The sequence below is a fragment of the Manacus vitellinus genome, unplaced genomic scaffold (genome assembly GCF_001715985.3).
Source record: "Manacus vitellinus isolate BGI_N305 unplaced genomic scaffold, ASM171598v3 scaffold_6_pilon, whole genome shotgun sequence".
Taxonomy (NCBI): Eukaryota; Metazoa; Chordata; class Aves; order Passeriformes; family Pipridae; genus Manacus; species Manacus vitellinus.
The window spans coordinates 6,105,389-6,129,121 of NW_021940750.1; the positions used below are offsets into that span (position 1 = coordinate 6,105,389).

General features: G+C 37.0%; 1 protein-coding gene across 1 annotated transcript in view; it reads left to right on the forward strand.

Annotated features, from left to right (window-relative positions):
• STARD9 (StAR related lipid transfer domain containing 9) overlaps positions 1-23,733 on the forward strand; it is a gene marked incomplete at its 5' end in the record, with an annotated part of 100,688 nt that overhangs the window by 51,471 nt on the left and 25,484 nt on the right. The window contains 13 exons of the mRNA XM_018082804.3: positions 983-1,055; positions 1,963-2,030; positions 2,604-2,701; positions 2,918-3,118; positions 3,521-3,618; positions 5,772-5,849; positions 6,654-6,728; positions 7,448-7,627; positions 11,363-11,414; positions 12,319-12,456; positions 13,289-13,371; positions 14,393-14,496; positions 17,885-17,932. Coding sequence (XP_017938293.2) covers positions 983-1,055; positions 1,963-2,030; positions 2,604-2,701; positions 2,918-3,118; positions 3,521-3,618; positions 5,772-5,849; positions 6,654-6,728; positions 7,448-7,627; positions 11,363-11,414; positions 12,319-12,456; positions 13,289-13,371; positions 14,393-14,496; positions 17,885-17,932 — 1,296 coding nt within the window. The remainder of the gene's footprint in view (positions 1-982; positions 1,056-1,962; positions 2,031-2,603; positions 2,702-2,917; positions 3,119-3,520; positions 3,619-5,771; positions 5,850-6,653; positions 6,729-7,447; positions 7,628-11,362; positions 11,415-12,318; positions 12,457-13,288; positions 13,372-14,392; positions 14,497-17,884; positions 17,933-23,733) is intronic.

Below are 23,733 nucleotides of genomic sequence, written 5' to 3' on the forward strand. Positions count from 1 at the left end.
TGGATGCTCAACAGTGTATGCACAACTGCAGCTTTCTGCTCTCTAGTGCAACTGGTCTCTGCAGTACTCTGACAGCTGGGCTCGTAAAAAAAGCATGGTACCACAGTCCTTTTCTATACTGCTAAACTTACCTACTGTTGTTGAGGGTAGACTTGGCAAAAGTGATGCTAAAGGCTGTACGTGTAGCTGATACTCAAGGCAAGCTACAAGAGCAACAAAAGAAAAAGATCTGTGACCTGGCTTCTGCCCTAGCAAAATCCTGCTTTCTTTGGGTTTATCTAATTAAAACAACAATAAAGAAAGTAGAATTTCCAAAAGTTTGCATTACAGAGACAGTGGAACGGTGCTGCTTCTCCTGCTCCTGTGCCTGGTACCCACTCGCCAGAGTGCAGTAGGTCAGAGCACTACAGCTGTGTGACCAATCTGTCCATGTCATAAAATCAAGCAAGTGAATTACAGTATTCATATAGTACTCACATGGGTAGACTGGTTAATCTCACTGGACTCCTCTAACAGTGTAAAAGAACTGTATCAGCCCTTTGACATAAAAGAGCCCCAGATGTGGGGTATGAAGCTTTTTGGACCCTTAGGAAGTGCCAAGGAATAAAAATGGGGACAATATGGAGAAAATGTGCTGGGCTGGTACATTCAGTGATGTTAGGTTGAACTGTTTGATGCTGGCTGTACTTCTCTGCTGCGTTCTATGCTTATGCAACACCTTACACCTGTGCTGTAAAGCTGCTTTAAGGTATTTCTTCAGAGTGCTGCTGGTGGACAGAAAGAGCTCTAATCAATCCTCGGTTTCTGCCCTTCCAGGTTCTCTGCCAAATGCTCTGTGATCAGATCCAAGAATGCAGCCTACCATGTTCTCTGAGTTTCGCATTCCTTCATCTTCACTTATCTGCTGTATTTGTTGGTTTTTTATTTCCCTGAATATTGGGAAGTAACCAGTTGTAATTGAATGGTTTGTTCTTCTTTCTAGAATCACAGCAGCTACACATATTCACAGTGCCAGCAGCAGATCCCATGCTATCTTCACCATCCACTACACTCAGGTTAGCTAAAAATAATTCAGCTTCCTTTTCACACTCAAAAGCATTGTTCACTGTGTTGTGAATTGTTTACTTGTCATTGTTTTGTGCTGTTTGTATTAATCTCAGTGGAAGCTGTTACTTATTTCCTTTGGATCACGCTGCAGATGTGTTACGCTTCCTACACAGCCTGATGTGCTGAGTGTTTACTGAAGTATTCTGTTCCTTTGTGCAAGCTTATAGTCAGAAGTGATGCCAAAGACTCACTTAAAAAAGAAATGTTTTCAGTTTTAATCAGCTCTTTGAAATGCAATACCCCTTCTAGAACGCTGTGGAAATTGCATGCGAATATGTTTGAAGTTATGTTTTGTCACACTTGTTTAAGATGCTTAATTGAAGTATAGCATTAGTTTAACACCAAAATTTTGTATCTGTCCAGCTTTTTAGATGTCCTTGTATTTTAGCATTTGGCATCCAGTACTCTCTCAGAGACAATGCAGCCTTTCTCTGGAGGAGTTATATCCTTTCCTGGCAGGGAACTCGTTTAGTGATCCAATAGACCTTTTCTATCTCACACTTCTAACATCCTGTAATCACAGAACATTTTGGGATATTTTTCTGTAGTTTCACAAAAGACCTTTGGAATACATTAATGGAAAATAACTCTACAAGATCTACAAGAAAGCCTTTCACAGTCACTAGGCAGTAAAGTTTTTTTTCAAGAGGAAATTGGCATAAGAGGGTAGTTTCTCTGTCCGGTGAGAAAGCTGTTGAGTTAATGGTTTGAACACAGTCAGAGGTTCAAGGTCACAAAGAAAAACAGTGAGACAGTCATATGTACAACTCAGTTTCAAACGAAAGAGCACATCAATTTTATTTTCATTAATTAATTAAGAGGAATAATCTTCCTTATTTGTGTTTTTCTCTCCAGGCTATACTGGAGAACAATCTACCCTCTGAAATTTCAAGCAAGATCAACTTAGTGGACCTTGCAGGCAGGTAATAACATATTGAGGGGCAAAGAGGTAATTTTATTCATGTTCCAAAAGTTCCTAAGTCTCTAATCTTAGCAATGCATTTCAGTGAGGAACATATAGTTGTACTAGATGTGACAGAGAACAGAAAAATGGAAGTCATGCTGAAGAGTTTTAGAACAGAACTTTTTTTCCCCTCAAGAATGTGAATTGCCATGCATGTATGAACAGAGAAAGTAGAATTGAGGGGACTTTTGTACTGAGCCAGTCTACCCTTGCAGAGTTGTGAAATGTATGGGTTTTTTGTGTACAGTCAGAACCACTATGATTGGGTTGCCCAGTTCAGACTTGAGTTTATGTTTTTGGTGTGTCTTTAACAGAATCTTGCACCAATAGCTTTTGCTTATGGTTGTTTGGACTTTTTGAAATAGAGGGCAATATGAAGTATTCAAAGAATTTAATTTTTTAATTGCAAAGCTCAAAATTTATATTTTCTTTTATTTCTAGAAAATACATGATGTTTTCATATCGACTGTACATTCATAATTAATCATTTTTGTTTATTTTGCATTGTCTTTTTCATGCTGACATGCTACAGTGAAAGAGCTGATCCCAGTTACTGTAAAGATAGAATTACCGAAGGTGCCAATATTAACAAGTCATTAGTGACACTTGGAATTGTCATATCCACTTTAGGTAAGCCCATCAGTTCTTTATATTGAAGGGTAGTGATAAAAGCACATGACTCATTTACCATGTGTTGTGTCTTAATGTTATTTTCATTTACAATAAAAAGCTGCACAGAGCAGCTGTGGTGTCTTCAAAAACTGTCATGACATCTAAGAAAATTAAACAGCCATGACAGGAAAAAAAATAACCCCTTTCCTGAGTTCTGTGGTATTTCTCCTTCAGCACAAAATTCCCAGATGTTCAGCAGCTGCCAGAGCATTAACACCATAGCGAGCGAAGGGGAGAGCAGTCATGCAGACAGTCCTTCCACAGGCAGCGTCAGTGGGACCAGGCGGCCGGCTTACATCCCATACCGTGACTCCATCCTCACCTGGCTTCTCAAGGATAGTCTGGGGGGCAACTCCAAAACCATTATGATTGCCAGTGAGTTTGGTTTCTGTTAATTGTTAACATCACTACCTTGCATCTTTAATATACATCTCTACTGCAGTGAGAAGACAGCTATGCCACTTAGAATCTGTCCTTGTAAACATTTTCATAAATACTTCGTAGAATACTCCAGGAAATGAAAAGGCAGCTGGTTGTGCATGAAGTTAAGTTTAAGAGTTTCCAAGGTCATAGCTTTGATTTTAAGTGTTCGTTCAGTTATAAATACAACCTTTGAAGACATTCTCTGTGATTTTAATGAAATAACCCTAAGAATATTTTCTGATTTGTTTTTAAAGAAGCAAGACTAAACAAAAAATATACTTTTTTGAAAAATGATGGGTTAAACTGATTACTTTTTAAAATTGTGTTTCTTTTCTGATTGTCTTCTGTCTGCAGCTATCTCCCCTGCCAGCTCCAGCTACAATGAGACCATGAGTACTTTGAGATATGCTTCAAATGCCAAAAATATTATTAACAAGCCCAGAGTGAATGAGGTGAGGCCTTGAGTTCTGCTTTTCATTTTTGTCCCATTTTGTTACATGTGTTGTTTAAGGTTTATTCAGAATATCTGCTCTGTGAATAAAATTCTTGCTTTTTTTTTTTCTACGTTAATGACAGCTAAATAAGAGCCCGGATATTACAAAAATAATTTCTTTGATTCCCTGCAGTTTAAACCATTTAGAATTTCACACCTATTTTACATTCTTCATCTCTGTCCATTGAGTTTCAATCATCTTTCTCTTTGAATTGGTATGACATGTATGTTTAATCTGTGTCTTTATCATAAATATTGGTAGAGCTACAGATCTGTTATGACTATTTGTTACCATTTAACCTGTTACTGTAAGTGCATAACCCTTGCAAACCCTTCCTTTGGCAAGTTAAATGATCACTGTTAAGGTTGCCATCAAGAATTCAAAAGTTAGTATACCAGACCTAACGTAGCCTGTGTAGTCTCCATTTGTCTTCTTTTTAGTACACAAAAATAATTAAGTCTTTAAATACATGGGAACGATAGTGACCACAGAACCCCAGCTTCATTCATTGCACAAAACAGGCCTGTTCCAGGAACGAACTCTGACTGTATGGCAGATCCATCTGTTCAATTGTACAGAGGTCTTTCACAGGCTGCACAAGTTAAAAGATGGGAGACTATTGAGGGGAGAGTCAGATGCTGCATTCGAGGGCTGTATTCTGTTGCTGCCCCTGCTATACTATTCTTGTTCAATGCTAGTCCAGATGCTTAAAGCAAACCTTCAATGTGTGCTTTTTTCTTATTTTCCACCCTTACCCCTGGTACACATTTATTAAATGTGAAAACTTAAACTCTCCCAATCAAAGACATAATATTAAAACAGATTGATTAGTAGTTGTGGAGATTTTAGACACTTATAGTGATAAGAACCAGCATTAAAAGTAATCCATGGGGAAATGCATAATTCTGTCTGTCTTTGTAGCAAAATTCAAATAACACATAGTAATCAAGATCTACAATTACATATGCTAGAAATATAAAACTCTTGAATTGCTGCTCTCTAACTGAGTGTGCTTCACCTGGCCTTCTGCATGAGGCTGCCTTTACATGAGATCAAGTAACTTAAGGACTGAATCAGAGTGTATCCATCTAAGGCATATCTGTTGAGTTTAGGTTTCAAAAATGTCCTGATTCCAGCATTTCTTAATCTTTTTGTCATTGACTTTACAGCTTTAGTAGTATTCTTTTGTGCTTTGGCCTGAGTGTATCAAGATTTTTTCTGTAGATAAAAGCATAGAATCTTAGAGATGTACTTCACTTATTTGCTTTCCTAACAATACTCTGTTAAATATGGGCAGAATTAAACCCTTCTAATCCAAGGTTTCCCAAGTTTAATTTGCATCTGTATTACCAGTGCCTTCTGACATCACTAGTGGCAGAAATAGTGTGCTTAATTTTGTCAGCAGCAGTTCTCAACTCTGTGACAGGCTAAAGGCAAGGAAACACTCCTGGGTAAGCCTCTTGTCACATACAAGCCTCCCATCTCGGGTTCCCATCACTCTCTTCAGCTCTTCAGTCTTACAAATTGATGTGAACCGAAGTGTCACTGGCAGCCCAGAAAAAATTGATTCTTTCCTGAAGAGTTTCCCTGAACTGTCTAAAAAGCTGGTTTCCAGAAAGTGCCAGTGCAGAGGTGCTTACTCTGAGAGTGAGATAAATGCCTCCACACAAGCAGGCAGGAAATTCTTTGTGTATCAGCTGCAAGAGCTTTTAATACCATGCTTGGTGACATCCTGTCGTAGTCCCCATTAGTCTGATTTTATATATCAGCATTAAATAACAGCATTTTTCTGACTTACTGTAACAATTTTGAAGGTAGATCCTTAAAAGTAGTGACGTATCCAGCTAGTCATGATGGGAACAAATGCTGTGGTAGGTCTGTGTTCAGAAGAGAGATGGAGCAAAGTTTATGGGAAAAGAGAACCTATTGAAGCTGGGAACCACCTGCCCCTAGGCAGTACATCCAAGGGGCCTGGCGAGTGAAGCAAGGAGTATTGCCGTGAGAGTGCCTGTTCTCCTCTCCTCCTGGCTGTTTGAATATCTCTGCATTGACTTCTTTAGCTAGAATTTTTTTAAGAAATTTTTTGAATGGTCCGTGTCTCAATGTTTCAGGATGCAAATGTGAAGCTGATCAGAGAACTGAGAGAGGAAATCGACAGGTTGAAAACTATGCTGCTGAGCTTTGAACTGGTATGTAGCAATGCGGCCCCACTGGAGCTTTTGTGTTACTTTAGGTAGCTACAGTTGCTTACTTTAATCTGAGCTGTGTATGTTTCCATGTTTATTGTAACTGGAGGGAAATTAAACTGTTGTCTGGGTGATTTTGCAATTATTATACGGTTAACTGCATTTCTGTAATTTCTCTGTTTTCTGTCATTATCATTATATTGATGAACCTGAAGTATAAGCAGCATTCGAAAGGATTTCTTTTTTTTCATGGAGTTGAATGGTTTTCCTGTCCACAAATACCATGAAATAGAAGTATTTTATTTTTAAGGATATGGAAATACCAAAACAGTACAAAATATTAATCACTGATGTAATTTTCCTGTCAGACTGGTGAACTAGTGACCTCAAAAGTACCTTGGAGCTTCTACTCTGCCTGAACGCTCTGTCCCCCAAAAGAACTTGTGAACATCTGTGAGCCCTCACAATACAGATTACACCCCTGGTGTTTTTCTCCTTTTGAATAATAATAGTGTCTTGGTTTTCCAAGCCATGGAGAGATTGTTTTGTTGGGAGAGACAGGAACTACACTCCACGATTTATTTGCACAGAAGTATCTCTCTGTTATGGCTTTTTTACCAGTTCTTTACCCAAAAAATTGCATGCAATAACTAGAAATGTAGGCTAGGTGCTAGAAGGGAGCATATGTATTTTGTCTTTCCTTCTCCTGAGTTCATCACTTTGGAATGCTGGAGAGTGAACTAATATGCCTGCCAGTTGTGAATAAGGAAACTAACATGTAGATCTTGGTGGCTGTTGTTTATATAGAGAAATTCCAGTCCATCTTGGAGTGATGACAGGGATGGAAATCTGACTGAACTGGTCCTTCAGAATGAAATGAAGGTGTGTATGATTAGTTGATGCTTTAATTATCTACTGTTTCACTAGGCCAGGAGAATAACACTGCTGTAGTTCTGAAACTGCAGTGAAAATGTTATTGGCTTAATCCTTTCCTTTTTACTCTGAAAATTCAGGAAACTGACACCCTAATCCATGTTAAGTGCATTCTACCAATTTATAATGAAAGTCTTGTGTCCTTAATGGGACTTAGTGCATTGTGTATCACTAAGTCTGCACAATCTACTCCTTGTTTGAAAGCTGTCTCAATACACCACAATAATTAATTATACGGAGTCTGTCCCTTCTAAGATTAAACTCCTCCAATTTATTCAAATGAAATTATTGTGCACTCACTAAAATTACTAAAAAGATTTGGTCACTGGTGACCAGGAAAGGTTTGGGAGACCTTAAGTGTAAGTTTTGCTCAAAACCAGGCAAAATAACTTGTTAGCATGATCATGCCTCTGTCTGACATTATGGGAATGAGACTCCAGCAGATTAAACTGGCTTCACTTGGTGGTAGTACAGTTTTTTTCCTAGTTTTTTTGTTGCCACAGAAATATGCTGCAATTAGAAATACACCTGGTTTATTTCTAATTGCAACTGGTGAAAGAATGTTGCATCCAATAACTGGAAAAAATGCTGATCTTTCTGAAGAAATTTATGAGTGAGAAAAATTATTCTGTTAGTAAGTGAAACAGTTTCCTCTCCTATTCTTTAAGATTGAGCAATTGACCAAAGACTGGACAAGTAAGTGGACAGACAGGAAAGCCATCATGGAAGAATACAGTGTGGACATCAACAAAGAAAAAGCTGGAGTAACAATAGATTCTAGTCTACCTCATCTAATGGCCATGGATGATGATATCCTCAGCACAGGAGTGGTGCTGTATCATCTCAGGGTGAGATATTGTCACTTGTCTTATTTTACTCTTTAATGTGAAAACATTTGTTTTCTTTGGAAATGGAGAGTGGTTAGGATGGCATTACAACAACAGCTATCAAAAAGTGAAGGTCTCAGATCACAAGACATATAATGGGGGAAAAAAGCAGAAAATACATGGAAATGGAGAAGGAAAAGAATTCATTTATGAGCTGACCCTATATTCATATATGAATATAAGTTGACCTCTTATGAATGCATGTGCAAAAAATTTGATAATGTATCACAAGCAAAGCAAAATAGTCAAATTAGGCATTAGCAGTTTGTCCACAAAGCATGTATGTGTAAACATAAAGGATGGTGCTTAAAGTATACCAGACATACTGGTCCACATTTTATGAAATATTTGTATACTTAAGACTGGAATAGTCTTTATGTGTATAGATAAAAGTAAGCTTTAAAAAACACAAGCTCACTTTGCCAGTGAGTTCAACATATTGCTTTTAGGCCTACCAGGTCTGCTAAGTAGATTCCAGGTGTGTAGCATGAAGGGTAATTACTTGTGATCCTACTTGAGTAGCTATTTTTGAAGATCAGGTAGAAATCCTGGCCTCATAGATACTATTGTGCTTTGTAGCTGCTCATTTAAGGCAAGGTTTTCACCAAGAAACTTTCATAACATTGTGTCTATATTACTGCACATTGTGGCATATGATGTGCATGGTTAGGTCAAATAGTTTTAGGGGATTTTTTTTATTTTAGTAAGTCAGTACTAAACTGGAGTTTAACTTTTTTATGTTGTTTAAATGAATGGAAATTACTGAAATATTTGTGCCGTTTAATGTGAAAGGAATGATGGATGGACACCTCTACAGAGGTGCACTCATTGCCAAAACGTGTTAAACATGTTTGAAAATCATGTATCTGTCTACTAATAAAAAATCTTTATCCAAACTAGATTTTGTGGTGATTTATATAGTTTAGGACAGAGGATTTTTTTTATTCCTCTTAAAAATTACAACAAATATTTGAAACAGAAATCATACTATTCTTTTACCATGTTGGAAGAGAAACTTGAGTAATTTTTCTCATTCCAGCACAAAGAAATTGTACCAGGTAATAATTAGGGACCAAGTAACGATATCCAGTGCTGATCAACATGCAACTTCAACTACTCAACCCTACATTAACATTAAATGTTTATTAGAAGCAATTGCTACTACTTAAATGTTTTAATGTTATGTGTCATTTTGGAAACAGCAAATGTTTTCCCATACTAATTTTGACAACAACTAAAGTAATATAAATATATTCATTTTAACAGAGTAACCTGGTTTGAAGGGTCACCTTCTGAAGTCATTCGTGTCTCTGTCACACTAACATCTTTGTCCCTTCTTTCTTTGCTCCTAGATGCTGCCTTTTCTTTTCTTTGTGCTTTACATCTTTTAGTCTCTGGTGTCTGTTACCTTCATCTGAACAGCAAGAAGGTAAAACGTTAGCAGTTCCTTATATAACAGGGCTTAAACATATAATAGCACTTTACATTGTACTTCTAGAGAGAGGTCATGGCAACAGTTTTCAGATCATGTAGAATAAATATTGTGTTACTCTTTTAGTCTCTTGATATTCCATAATATTAATTGCACTAATCAATGCTGTGCCTACGCTTAATTTTCTGGCTTTCATTAATAGAAGGTGTATGTTTTCCTATAAATTAATTGACCTTTTTTCTTTACATTCTTTTAGTAAAAGATGTACTTCATAAACTGTTTTGAAAGTTGTAGTACTCCCAAAAGTGAAGAAGGAAAGCAATCTCAGTCTTTATGATTCTGCAATATATACCGTGGTAATTCTACCCTTAGTCATGAGATACAGCCAGAAGAGGGTAACAATATAAAAGCACTTCAACAAATGTAAAAATGTACAATGACATGTTAAGGTCAGGTTGTGCAGTCATTTCATCTGAAACGTCTTTCACTTTTTCAGGTAGAATACTCAATATTCAATCACAATTGAAATTATTAGCTCAGTAATAGCCTTTTAAAAAATGAAATCAACATGGGCCTGGTTTATGGCTATTTTTGTTTTGTTTTCTCAAGTTGGGTTAGTTTGCTTGTATTGTATCTGTACCCTTGCTCTCACCTGCAATTTATGGTTGGTTTTAAACTCACCCAGAATCACTCCAACCAACTGAGATACTATTATGAATTTCATGAGCCAGTACTGCTGTAATACACTTTTTTAAATTAAATTGTATTACCAGAGAGTTATTTCAGCAAGTTGGAAAAAGTTTCTTTTGGAATTACAATAACTATTTCCTTGCTTAGTGAAGAAGATAATTGATAAAGAGATCTTTTAGGAGTTGGTTTACTTCTCTTTGTGTAAAATACACGTTGCTAACTCACTTGACTGAGTGAGGTGAGTCAAAGGCCATACGGATCATAAGTTTTCTGGAAGTTGTGACCAACCCAGGTGGGCATTTTGCAGTTGAGTCCACTGAACATTAAACTGACATGCATCTTGGTAACTACTCCAAAGCAGGGGCACTGGGCACAATCCAGCTTTCAGCCTTTCCAGCAAGGGAAGTCTCAGCAGGGCTTGTGCCAGAGGAGTCTGTTAGTTGGTTCAGATAGCTGAGCACTGTGAAGAGCTGAATGATAACCATTCCCTTTCCCTCCAGTGCAGAAATCCACTGTGATTTATCCATAATTACCCATTACTGCGTCATCTTAAACAGCTTCTGTTTTCCCAGCATTCAGTCTTCTGATTACTGCTTCTTGCTTCATCTTTAAATCTAGGTTACAGTATGCTCGGAGAAGAGAGCATATTCAATTTATTCTAATATGAATACAAAAATCACATAGTTTATTGTCCATACTTAATTTTAATATGACCTAAAGAGTTGCCACTAAAGTAATTTTAGAGTGTGTTTACTAATCACTTTACCACAACCAAGTATGGTCTCTCTTCAGAATTCGGGAATTATTTTGCTTTGATTTCCTAAGAAAAAGTGTAGAACTGGTAACAGAAGGTAATAGACAGATGGTAAATTGATTGGCTTCTTTTGGTAGGTTTTTTTTTCCTCATGGTATTGTTTAAATTACTGGTATTTGCAGTGTACCATAGAAATACTGTATTCTGTAGACTTTTGTTCCTTTCATTGAAGTTATTGAATCTTCAAGTTTGAGAACTTGCCCATATACCATAAGCACTAAGAAGACTTTTCATAGATGTAATTTAATTTTCAGAAAAAAGTTCTTCCTTAGTAGTTAGATTGAAGAATTCATAAACTATGACAAAGTGCCCTTACAAATTAGGAATTCTATGACTTTTGTATCTAGTTAAGCGAATAAACATTTTGCAACTTCTTTCTTTCTGTATGGATATTTATTAAAAGCATACTTGCTTTTCTACAAACAATAAATCTCACTGTAAAAGTTCAAAGCATCACTATGCATGTTCATATTTAAAATATTTGTCTCAAGCACAGTCCAAAAGTCATCTATTAGGGGTTACTTCATCTACTGGAGTCATAGAAGCCGACATAGCTGCATGATGAGAAGTAATTACAACGCTAGGGGGGACAGCAGACTGAAGTATTACCAATTACATAGTGTTTGCTTCAAACAATGCAGTCATTGAGAGGCAATTTATTTCAGGTGTTTGCTAAGATATTGTTCCAAAGCTTTTTTAATTAGTATATATAATCCACTTTCCTCAACCAACTTTTAAATTAGTTCTTTTCTTGTTTTAGGAAGGAACAACCAAAATTGGAAGAAGTGATTCAGACCAAGATCAAGACATTGGTAAGAGAATGATATTACAAATTATTTTATGATACAGTCAGGTCAAACCAAGAGGTTTACATTTGTCATGTGTAATAGCTAGGTAATGTTTGTTTGTCAGCTTTCTTTGTAGAAGAAGGTAAGTAGAAGAGACTAATTATTAAAGTTGGCTAAAATATGTTGATTATTTTTTGTTTAAGAGTCTGAAAAGTCAGTGGTCTTCACCTGATTGAGATGTCTTCAGAATTTTCTTCCCACTTGTGAAATACTACACTAGAGTTTAAAAATATCTTCATTTAACATCCAAATCCTCGTATATTCTATCCTAAACTAGTGGCACAAGTGATCATGAGACATTGAAAATGCTTTTCAACTCTACTTGGACAGAATGTTTTAGGTATAAAATCCAAATTATTCCAAATATCTTTTATTTAATTTAATTTCTGCTTTTAATTTTAGCAGTCAATTTCAAGAGCTAGATAATATGATAGAGAACTAAAACTTTATACTGAAATTGGAAACCTTGTAAAATCTCAGGTTTGGTTAGGTTCTGCTAAGCTTGGTTAAGTTTGTTTTTTTTTCTGCCAGTAGATCAGTAAAATATAAACAATAAATTCCATAATGGCATTAAGAAAATTCAGCACAATAGAAAAATTTGCACATCAGCTCACAAATTAGAAAGTGATGTATAGTTTTCCAGAACCAGAAATAAAGAAACAATCTCACTATTTTCAATAATGAGTTTCAATAATAAGTTTTTTCTGTGACCAAGTACCTGACTAGCAGTCAAAGATGGCAATTTAATCTCCTTGTTCTGCACATGATGTAGTTCTCTGTGAAGTGTGCATAGTGTCAAACAGTGTGTGGTACTCTATCCTGAGGAAAATAACCTCTTCAACAGGTGAGATAAATCTGTACACTGTAGTTTTGCAGGGGCAGTGGATTGAAAGGAATCATTGTATGATAGACAACAACTGTGGGATCGTGACCCTGCGACCAGTTCCAGGCGCACACTGCTCTGTGAATGGATGTGAAGTCACTGGATCGTGTCGTCTGTCACAAGGTAAGATTTGGATTTTTTCTGTGAATGCTATGTTATAATTAACTTACCATTGGATTTCACAGACAAGGATTTATGGAATTTGAGCAGATCTAAAAAAGTTATCTCTCAGTCAACTACTGCTGCCCAGGTTTGATCCATGGCTAGAGCTTCCAGATTGGAACAAATAAATTAATGGCCCCACAGAAATAAAATTAAGACATTGGTGACAATATTCTGACTCCTTTTGGCAATAGTAGTCTGTAGCCTTCTGAAAAGGGAACACCTGTATTCAGAGGCACTATAGTGTAAAGTAGTGGATACTGGCTCTAAGCCAGCTGACCACTGAAGGGGTTTTTTGGCAATTATATAACATGGTTGAAATGACCTTCAGCTTTTTCACAGTGTATTTAGGTAGAGGCTACAAGCCACTAAGTCATAGGCAATGATGAATGAATTCAGGTTAAATGGATCAGGCTGCCATATTTTTAGGTTGTTTAAAATAACAATTCAGCTTCTGTGAACTTGCAGTTATCTAGATTCTTAAGAAGATAGTGTAAAAACAAGTCTTCAGCAGTGGGTTGGTTAAGTTTTTGGTATGAAGTCATGCTGTCCTTTAACGTGAACAGGGAATTTACGGTTATCTTTGGTTTGCAGAGATCTACCAAATTAGTTTGCTTGGATGTGGTTATTACAGAATGATAATTCTGCCATTCCATAGTGGCATATTTTAAAAGAGTTCTCTGTTCTGTGATGATGAGAAAGCTGTTGGTCAGAATTCATTTTTTTAACAAACTATGCTGTAGTAGTTTGATGAATTCTCTCTGTAAATGTCTAATTTATTTTTTTTTCGCAGGGGCCCTTGTTGTCCTTGGCAAGTCTCATAAGTTTAGATTCAATCACCCAGCAGAAGCTGCTATCTTAAGACAAAGAAGATCGGTAAGTTCTAAAACTGTATTTTTCTCGCCTAATTTTTCATTTATTTTCCTGGGTTTTTTCTTCTTAAAAGCCAACCTGATAAAGATAATATTTCTTCTTGTCATCATATCCACTTGCTTCATTTCCTCCATCTAATGGTCTGTAATGACACAAAACCTTTTGTGGGAGGACACTAGCACTTCTTTCAGATGTGCTTAGCAAAAGATGATGCAGATCCCTTGAGTAATTTAGTGTTTCCTGTTTCTAGTCATGACTACAGTAGGATTGAAACAAAAAGGCAGAATGCCGCAGCGAAAAGACCAGTTAAGAATCTTTCCACATCTGATAATTTTCTGAATCATCTTCTTTCTCTGTCATTTCACTGTCTTGAACAAGGTATACTAGAAGAAATGAAGATTTATGGGATTACGTACTTAAGTATTACTGACTTTGGAAGCACTTAACTTTTACATACATCAGAAATAGATAAAATATTTCTTGGTATGTTAAGCTCAGGAACTAACTACTGTAAGATATTATTTGGTTAGCTAGTTCAATAATATTTAAAAAATGAGATAATTCTTAAAATTACTAGCAGATGTAACTATGAAACCACATTTAAGGAATATAAATTTTCTGGTTTAGGGGTTAACCATATTATCAACTGGTATTGGCAAGAATCCACCTTTTAGAATGGATTTTCATGTAGTAACATTTTATACCTTCCACTCAACTGTCTTTTTGTACTCACTTCTGTAGTTGAGATAAGGGGCTTAACTTTTTTTGTTTTCCTTCTTAATTTCTTGATTAATGAAACATGCAGTACATTAAAATAGAGCTGCAAAAAGAGACGTACTCAGTAACAAATACTTAGCAATTTTGCTCATTATCAAAGACTAAGTAGAAGTGTGAGATTATAAACTCACATGGGAGCTATTATGCAGCATTGCACATTGTAGTTAACAACAGTGGTATTAATGATAACTTGAAAGTTCCTGGGTTGCTGTGATTTATTTTTCTTCCTGTCTCATGTGTTCTGTAGATTAATGACACCCCACTCACTCGGAGTTGTGGCGCTTTGGACTGGCTCAACTTAGATGGAAATTGCACCAATTCTCCACATTATGTCCTTTCTTCTCTATACAAGTAAGTTTAAAACTAAGCAAAAACAGTCGAACAAACAATTTCTCTTGCAGGATTATGTTGAAACCAGGGACTTGGTTAGGCAAAAAGAAAGCTATATATAGAATAAGTCCCATCACATTGTTAAGTTATCAAATAAAAATGTCCAAGAAAGTCCACTGGCCAACTGACTAAAATAGAGCATTAAGATCCCCAAGCAACAAACCTGAAAAATCATTTAGGGATGCACAATTAAGAAAATGCCTCAGATGAGAGTGTCAGACAGCCTTAATTCAGTTCACTTACACATCTCCATTACAACTGTTTTGATTTACAGCTAATCTACAATTTTTACAATATTCTTACTTCAGTGCACAGAATGGACTTTTCAGGATATGATTTAGCCAAGTTAATTTTTACCAATTCACTTTCCCTGCTGATTTGTTGTGGACATCAGGTTTGTTTGTTCATAAATTCCCTTAAGTTCAAGTCCTCATTGAGCCCTTCATCTCAGAAAGCCAATGTCATTCCCTCTTTTTTTTTTTTTTTTAAACTGAAGAGTAAATAAGGCATATACTGCTTTCAAAATGTTGAAGGGCTGCTCATACTCAGTGTTTAGTGTATGCTTTTATGACAGAGCCTTTCTGAAATGGAAAGCATTGGTATGATAAAGACTGATTAATATGTATCATGAAAATTAATTGAGATATATTCTGGTTTAGTTCAAAATAGAATATCACAGAATTAAATGTAATTGGATTCTTTCTCTTTTTTAATTCCTCTCAGCCTGGCACATTCAATTGACCTGTTAAAGGCAAGAAACAGCCATCTTTTCATTCATATCTGTTGATAGTTCTTCTTCTTGCTAGAGTGGTTTTGGTGTGGTAACATACTGGGAGTCTTTTATCTTTTTCTAGACAAAGTATCTCATTTTTATAAGCATAAAATGTTATCTCTATTTAGAACATCTCTTCATAGTTCTAGTCAAATGGCTTCTTTCCACCTTGGATGGTATGTTTTTATGTGTTCTCTTTAATGTATCTAATCTCTGCATTTGCTTTTCATTTGCTGCAGTGATACCTATCTATAAAAAACGTTATTTCATTTTGCTTCTTTACTGATGAACATTTTACACATCATTGCTATTATTTTCTTTGGAAAAATTACAAGGAATTTTAAAAACAAGAATTTGTCTAATAACCTTCAAAAGTAGATACTAAGGTGCTCTTTACATGGGTGTAAACATCAGACGTGGAGCTTTTGTCACAGAAGTTTTTTGATGATCCTAGAAAAACCTGCAGAAATCCAGAAACATTGTGAACAGTTTATCACAAATTTGCACTTGTTTTCCCCCTTTTTAACCTGACAAAATTGCAGAACATTTCTGATTGATTTTTTTCCAGACCATGTTGAGATAGCAGATTTGTTTGTGTTGATCAATTTTTTTAATCACTTGGACAGGATATTACAAGCATATTACATTGTTTAACATTACCCTCATGCTTAACTAGAGTGTTTCAAATGGTTACTTCATTGAAAATGAAAAACATTATGCCATTGCATTTGCTTGATTTTTATGAATGTCCATTTCTTACAGGAATAAGCTATCAACTATGTCTAATAATAGTAGTTTCTCACCTTACATAATACAGTGGTCTTTTTTTTCCTCTTGAATAGTTATTTGGCATTGGTAAACTGATTTGATCTACTGAGTCTTCCTTTACAGTACCAAGTGAGTCTGTGTTTCTGTACAGGCAAGTAGTTTTGCTCATGGGAGGGCATCGTGATTGAGACATTTAGCGTAAGATCTATATTATAAGAATAAAACGATACATGTGGTCTCTTGAATGTCCCACTTCCATGAAGAAAAGTCAATGTCAAGTACTAAAAAGTGTTGTCATGGTTTAACCCCAGACAGCAGCCAAACCCCACATAGCTACTTGTCACCCCCCACCAGTGGGATCAGGGAGAGAATTGGAAGGGTAAGAGCCAGAAAACTCATGGGTTGAGATAAAGACAGTTTAATAGGGAAAGCAAAAGCCACACATGCAAGCAAAGCAAAACAAGGAATTAATCCACTGCTTCCCATGGGCAGGCAGGTGTTCAGCCATCTCCAGGAGAGCAGGGCCCCATCACATGTGATGGTTACTTGTGCAGTGGGTTCACCTTGGCTGAACGCCAGGTGCCCACTGAGCCACTTTATCCCTCCCCTTCCCAGCAGGACAGGGGAGAGAGTAAGGTGGAAAAAGAAAACAACACAAATAGTGGATTGCGATAAGGCAGTTTATATTGATGCAACAAAAAAAGAAAGCAAAAGCAGCTTGCACAAGCACAAAGCAGGAGCCAGCAGTTAATCTCTACTTCTCTAAGCAGCGATGGTCAGGCACTTCTCTGAGGAGCAGGGCTCCAGCACATGTGACGGTTGTCAGCAGGCAGCCATCAGAGACAGTGAGTGCCTCTGGTCCTGCTCCTTGCCTCAACTTTTATATCTGGGTTGAAGTCATATGCTATGGAATATCCCCTTGGTCAGTGTGGGTCAGCTGGCCTACTTGTGTCCCCTCCCAGGATCTCACCCTTGACTGAAGAAGGAATGTTACAGTGCTGTGCTCAGCAGTAGCCAAAACATGGGTGTGTTATCAACACTCCTCTAGCTAGCAATGCAGACCACAGCACTGTGAGGGCTACTATGGGGAAATAAATTCCAGCTCAGCCAGATCCACCACACTTGGGAAGACAAACACTGTCACTCTGAACATCCTCTCCTTCTTCCCTCAACTTTATATACTGAGCATTATGTCATATGGTATAGAATATCCCTTTGGTCAGTTTAGGTCACCTGCCCCAGTTGTGTCTCTTCCCAACCTCCCTTGCATCCCCAACTTCCTTGCCCAAGTGGCAGTACAAAAAGCAGAAAAGGCCTTGGCTTTGTGAAAGTCCTGCTCAGCAATAACAACACCACCTCTATATTATCAACCCTGCATTCAGCACAAATCCAAAACGCAGCCCCCTACTAGCCACTATGAAGAGACTTTATGTCAGCCAAAACCAGTCACAGGTTTGTCTGAGGTATTTTGCAAACTGTAATACAGGACTAAGGGGACTACGAGAGTGCTTATTTGCTCAGCAGTAAAAAGCTCACCCTAATGCAGGGTCTTGTCTCTGTCAGAAAGAGATACTTAAAGGAAAATGTAAGAACAGGGAAAGCTCTGTGTGTGTGTGAGTGTCTTTCTCTTTTTCTCTGTCTCTCCTCTCACTTAATAGTTCTTGGTGTTCTCCCAGCTGCTAGTAACCTGCATCTTGGTGTCTTCCTCTATTGAAAATAACAATAACATCTTTGTGTATAGTAGGCTTCAGTGAAATTTTTTGGACTTTTTTGGAAAATATTTATGATTTCCTGTTTTTATTTTTACAGTCAAAAATGTAGAAACTGTAAAGAAAACAAATGTTCTCCTGAACTAAGGTAAGAATATTAATGTGTCTAAATCATGCTGAAATTTTTGAACCCATTAGTTTCATCATTCTCCTGCACTACACTGATTTCCTCCAGAAGAGTTGGAAACTAGACTTCAAACTTTAATTCAAAATATTTTATCATATTGCAACACACTAAACTTCAAGCTTTAATTCAAGTTATTTCATCATATTGAAACAAGAATCTGTATGTGCAGCTGTGTTATAGACAAGTCTCTGCAACCATGTTCTTTCTTAATTCTAGATTTTGTGCAAATGGTTTCTGTCTTTGTTGCATGTGTAACCTGCATTTAAAAGCATGACTACAGTGAGGTTTACTCTCAACTTGCTACTAATTTGCAGCATATTAGACCCCTAAATATATTAAATTTTATGTCAATAGTAGGTACTGTGAATACTCATTACTATATTGAAAATTCCTTGGACAAATTGGGTTCTCTTCTGCTGAGAATAAAATGGCTTAAGGGAAGAGTAAAAAAAAAATAATTCCGAGCATCGAATATGGTTCATTCATGCACAAAAGCACAGCAGCTGCACATTGCTTCCTTCTAGATTTTTATTTCAGAACATATCAACATATATATTACAGTAATGGTTACTTAATGATATGAGTCTTATCTCCCATGCTGTCAGTATGACAATATTTTTCTCATCTGCTTTTCATGAATTGAATTACCAGTTCAACCTTTAATTGTACATTGGAATATTATGAGAAATGGGAGAGAAAAAAATTTCTACCATTGCACACAAATATTAAAACTTTAGACATGAAAATTTCCTTGAAAAGGGTTTCATTTTACTCTTGGTTGCTTCCTCATACACCCTACTCCGAGGAGCCACAACACTTGAAATTTCTGGTATTTGCTGTCAGCCACCAAACACACAGAAGGCTTGTGAATGGCATCAGTCATCAGATTATAATGTCACCACAAATAAGTCAATAATAAAGTCTTGCTCCTGTCATTGCCTTAACACTATATGGCATATAAATATAAACTCCGATTTTATTGTCTTGCTGGTTTGAAAAAAAAAAACAAAAACAAAAAAACCCAACAGTGGAGTTGCTCCATTAGAGTCAAGTGGTATGGCAGCACACTGACTTAATTTTATCTGCTTGGAACATGTTTAAACTCCCTTTCCTTGAAAATACCAACATTGTTAAACTGGGGAGAAAAAAATTGATACAGAATAGCACAACACAGTTATTATTCTAATGTGGTATAGTTAAAATGTTCAGTTAATATTTTTAAAATACTCTGAGTTCTAACTAACAGTTTTCATCTGAGAATTTTAAAGTGTTCTACAAAAAATAAATAAAAAAAAATTAAGAAATCTTTTGCATCTCTTAAAAGATCCCTCAAATATTCCATTCACAGAGAAGTGCACTGTGTTAATTACAGAAGCTACAACTTGCAGCAGAATCACGTATAGTGGGTTAGCAGGGGAACTAATTCTATATATAACTGAAATTGTGATGGGAAAGCCTGTGTTAGCTGAACTGGAATTGAGCAAGAAAGGAGTAACCTTTACTGGAGTGTGTGACTGTGTCTTGTACCTGTGACTCTTTGCCAGAAAGAGGTCCAATTTTGGAGATGTATTTAAAGGGATGCCTTAAATAAGTCATTGCCTTACTGTTATTTTGGGGCTTTAGGCAAAGAAAAAGAGGTTTTGCATGGAAAGGCTAAAAAAAACACACATAAAAGAAGCACAGGTGTGCTTTTTATGTAAGCAAGCCAGTTAATCAGAAATCCAAATAATACTTCACATGATGGTAATTTCTGTGGAGGGAATTAATCTACATGTACATTTCCAAAGATCCCTTATTTCTGAAGGTCTCTAACTCTGCTGGCCTTTCTGACTGATTTCTGATTCCCACCTCCTGCCCACCAATACCCAACTTCTGCTTTGAATTCTGTGAGTGACATTCCTTCAGAATACAAGATATTCATATCTTCTTCATTCCTCTTCCCTTTGCTTTAGGGAGGAGAAGGGAGATGTTTGGGCCTCTGTGCTAGGCAGAAGCAGATGTATGATCCTGTGCAGCTGCGTAGTGCCTGCTGCTGTGTGATGCTCTGAGGCCCTGTGGGAAGTGCCCCGGATTGGACACGTGTGGAGCGGGAGGATAGAGCAGGAGGGGGTGTGGGGAGTTGTGTGGATGTATATTAGTAGATAGGCTTTTAACTCTGACTTGTGATTGCTCTCAGTGTGGGATTCGCAAGGGTGCAAAATGCCTTGCCAGCATCTTTTTTTCTGCTTTATTTTTGACTCTCCTTCTCTTGGAAAAAAGCATTTGTAAAAGAAAAATGGGATTTGAACACCAGGCTGCCAGAAAGATGGGGATGCTAACTTGACTGATGTTTTCTTTTGAAAAACTGGCACATTTCAGCTTTTACCAACAGTGATTATTTTCACTGGAGTTTCTCTATTTGAGCCTTAAGATTTTGTTGCAGCAGGTATTCAGCCTCACCACAGAGCTATTGCTGCCATAGTTACTGGAAACTGCATTATGCTGTAGCAGCCGCCAGCCTCTGCATCAGCAGAAGTGTTTGGGGAAGAGGGGAGGAGAATCGCACAATAGCATCCCAGAGAGCTGACAACAAAACCGGCTGGAAAAAAATGTGGATTTACAGATGGTTCATTTAGCATGCAACGTGCAAACTTTGCGGAGAGAAAAATGAGATGGAAAAACACGCCGGCAGAATTGGTATAATATGAAAATTTTCTCAGTAATTTATGATTATCTTTAGTTTAAGGTTGGTGTCTTTTTGTTGTAATTTTACTTGCTGTTTTCAAAGGTTTACTTGGAGAAGGGGTAACTGTTGACACTTCTTGCTGCATTTGGTACACCTAGAAATCTGCATGCTTTTATGAAATTCTCTGCAGGGCTGCTTTTCTTTATATGCTGTATGCCAGAGTATGCTGGTCCTGTGAAACCAAGATTTTATGTATGTCTTGATGCCTACAGAAATGAAGCTGTTTCTCTTATGTTTGTCCTGAGGTTATATTAATTCCTGCTAGAACTATATTGAGTGTAGATTGCTTATGAGGAAAAGCAGGAATATGAGCAATAGCAGTCTGTGCTTGATTCCTGTATCTCATAGTATTCCAGTAGTTCAAGTCTAAATTTAACAGTATATCTGATTTAACATTAAAGAAACAAGTAATCTCATCTACCTATTATAAAATTGGGCTAAATTCTTATGTTAACTGTATTGATATTTGGTTTTAGTTTAATCATCCAAACATATATTATAAAACCTGATTGTTCTTTGGATTGTATATTAGGTGATTTAGTTATGAAGTCTGTGTGAAGCTATTATTTTCTTTCTGAGCCATTGTCATCTCATTTCTTAGTTTAGTCTGTCATGTTATTTCCAAACCCAGCAAGTGTGCTGACATGACATAGCACGTTCAAAGGTAGAAAAGGAGCATTCTGACATTATGCTCTTGGTTTCAGCAGTTTCTGTGAGAGATGGATCTGTATCCCAAACCAGACAGTCATTTTGCTCTCACAGTCAGTAGTCTCACAGCCAGAGGGAAAACATTTTCTGGCAAAAATGTATTATGTAAGTGGCTCTGCGTGAATTTTTGTTCTCTTTTTTTTCCACTTGAGAAAACTGTCTTTAAGAAGCAACTTCAAAAAAAGAGTATTTAATGTGCAATCTGTGTATTCACATCTGTCCTTACTGCCCTGCCTGGAGTTTTTTTCGTACTGTTGAAAATTAGGAGATGAAGGAAAGAGACACTGAAAGAACACCAAAACCTGCAATTTGTATATATACATTCAGCAACAGTATTTTATTCCAGAAACTAACCTTACAGAGGGAGAATTGTACCAACTAGCTACATCACCTGAACAAAAGCAGAAATAATACTGCAGTGGTTGCTGTGCTGTGTTTGTTTTTCCAAGGTTTAAAGTGAAGTATGGATATGCCTCTGTACTCTGCCTTTCTGGGGTGTAGTCATAGTATGGAACTATGATTAGTAACATCAGTTTGGCCTGCATCATGTTCTGCTCTGTGTGCAAGCATACATGCCTGTTGGAAAGGATCTCACAGTTTCATATTAGTTCAGCAAAAAGCCATTACCACACACATGAGGGAATATGCTAGTGCTGCCAAGAACAGCAAACAGCACGCTTCCACGTGCATTGTCTGCATTGCTTATCTCTGATACTTTAGAATGTGGGGGTGGACTGTGGTTTCAGCAATGTTGAAAAGTATGGGAAAAGCTTGTGACCCTCTCCCAGCTGTAAACAGATGCTACCTAACCACCTCTGCAAGCATTGTTAGGTCTTTGGATTTAAATGCAACACTGAGTTGATTCATATACTTAAATGGTTTGGGTTTCAATTTGTAAATGGTTTGAACTCTGATAAGTCAATTTTATGGAAAGATTTGCTGAGAGCTAAAAGTGGTTAGGAAGAATGAGAGACATTTTATAAGAGGAATTTTACTTTATCTAGTTTTAGTAAACAGTTGCAGAACAAGAATTCTTTCTCTACTGTTTTACTATCATGTTTCGCTTTTCACCCTGCTGGCAATGATTTACTCATTTCCCTAATCTCATACAGAATGGTCCTAATAATGATAAATTAATAGAAATCAGTTCTTCTGATACTTGACTTCCTGATGTTTGATAATGCTAATGGTTCCTCATCACTTCTCTTGTATGAATGTACTTTGCATCTTTCACACGTGTCTCACACGAAGTGACTTGCCCAAGGTCATGTGAGACCAGTAATAGACTCATATTTTTCAACTTTTATACTATCCCAGGAATCAGAGCCTGTTAGTCAGTTATGTCTGTTAGTAGAACAGATTAAAGACTATCCCATTATCAGAGTATGCACAGAGACTCTGCTAGGTTTAGTGCATAGGCATCCAGAGGCAGTCCTCGCCCTGGAAGACCTTGCAGCCCAAGTAAGTGAAAGCACAAAGGTGACGTAACTGCTCCAAAATCAAAGATCTTTTGTCTCAGATCAGTACTTTAACATCCAGAGTATATGGCTGCTCCATTACACTTCCCTTGGAACACCTCAAGGCTGCATTGAGGGAAAGCCTCCCTCAGAGTTACCATTGAAATCATGGGAACTTTTCCTAAATGAGAACTTTTAAATTTAATACTGTGTTTGCAAAGTGGTTCTGCTTCAGCTAACCAGTCTAGCTTTAACCTCTGAGTTTGCCCCCAGTGGTTGGTGGCATTACAAATACCTGAACAGCTGGAGATTTGTAATCACCATACGAGCATTTCAGTGTTGCAGTGAAGTGTCAGTTCAAACCTACTTGAGCTGAATGAGAAATGAGGCATCCCATTTCTATTTCCTGGAGATCAATTAAAGTTTATCTAAGAGGAAAAAAATTACAAATCACAGGGTGCTGGCATCTTGGTAGTCAAGCCAAGGACAAACAGATCTTGGACCTGCCTTTTCATATAATTTGTTTATATGAGTCACAAATAGGCACAAACCATTTAGCAAATTGAAGTAGCAAAGTTTGTACTCTGTTTTCACTGTGCCAGACAATTGAACAGATGATGTTCTCTTTCGGTTACTCTCACCAGCATTACATTTACATAAACATTACAACAAAACTGAATTCTGTTTTTCTCATGCGAGTAAGAGTCACAGTAGTACTGTAAATTGTTGAGAATTTTAAAGGATTTTTGTACTGAGGCTTTCCCCCTGCTTCTTAAGAAAGTGAAATGTATGTTCCATGTAAAGGTACTCCAGGAGATTTGTAGACTTTGGCTGCTTAATTGTTTCTGTATCTGTTTTGTCAACTAAATTAG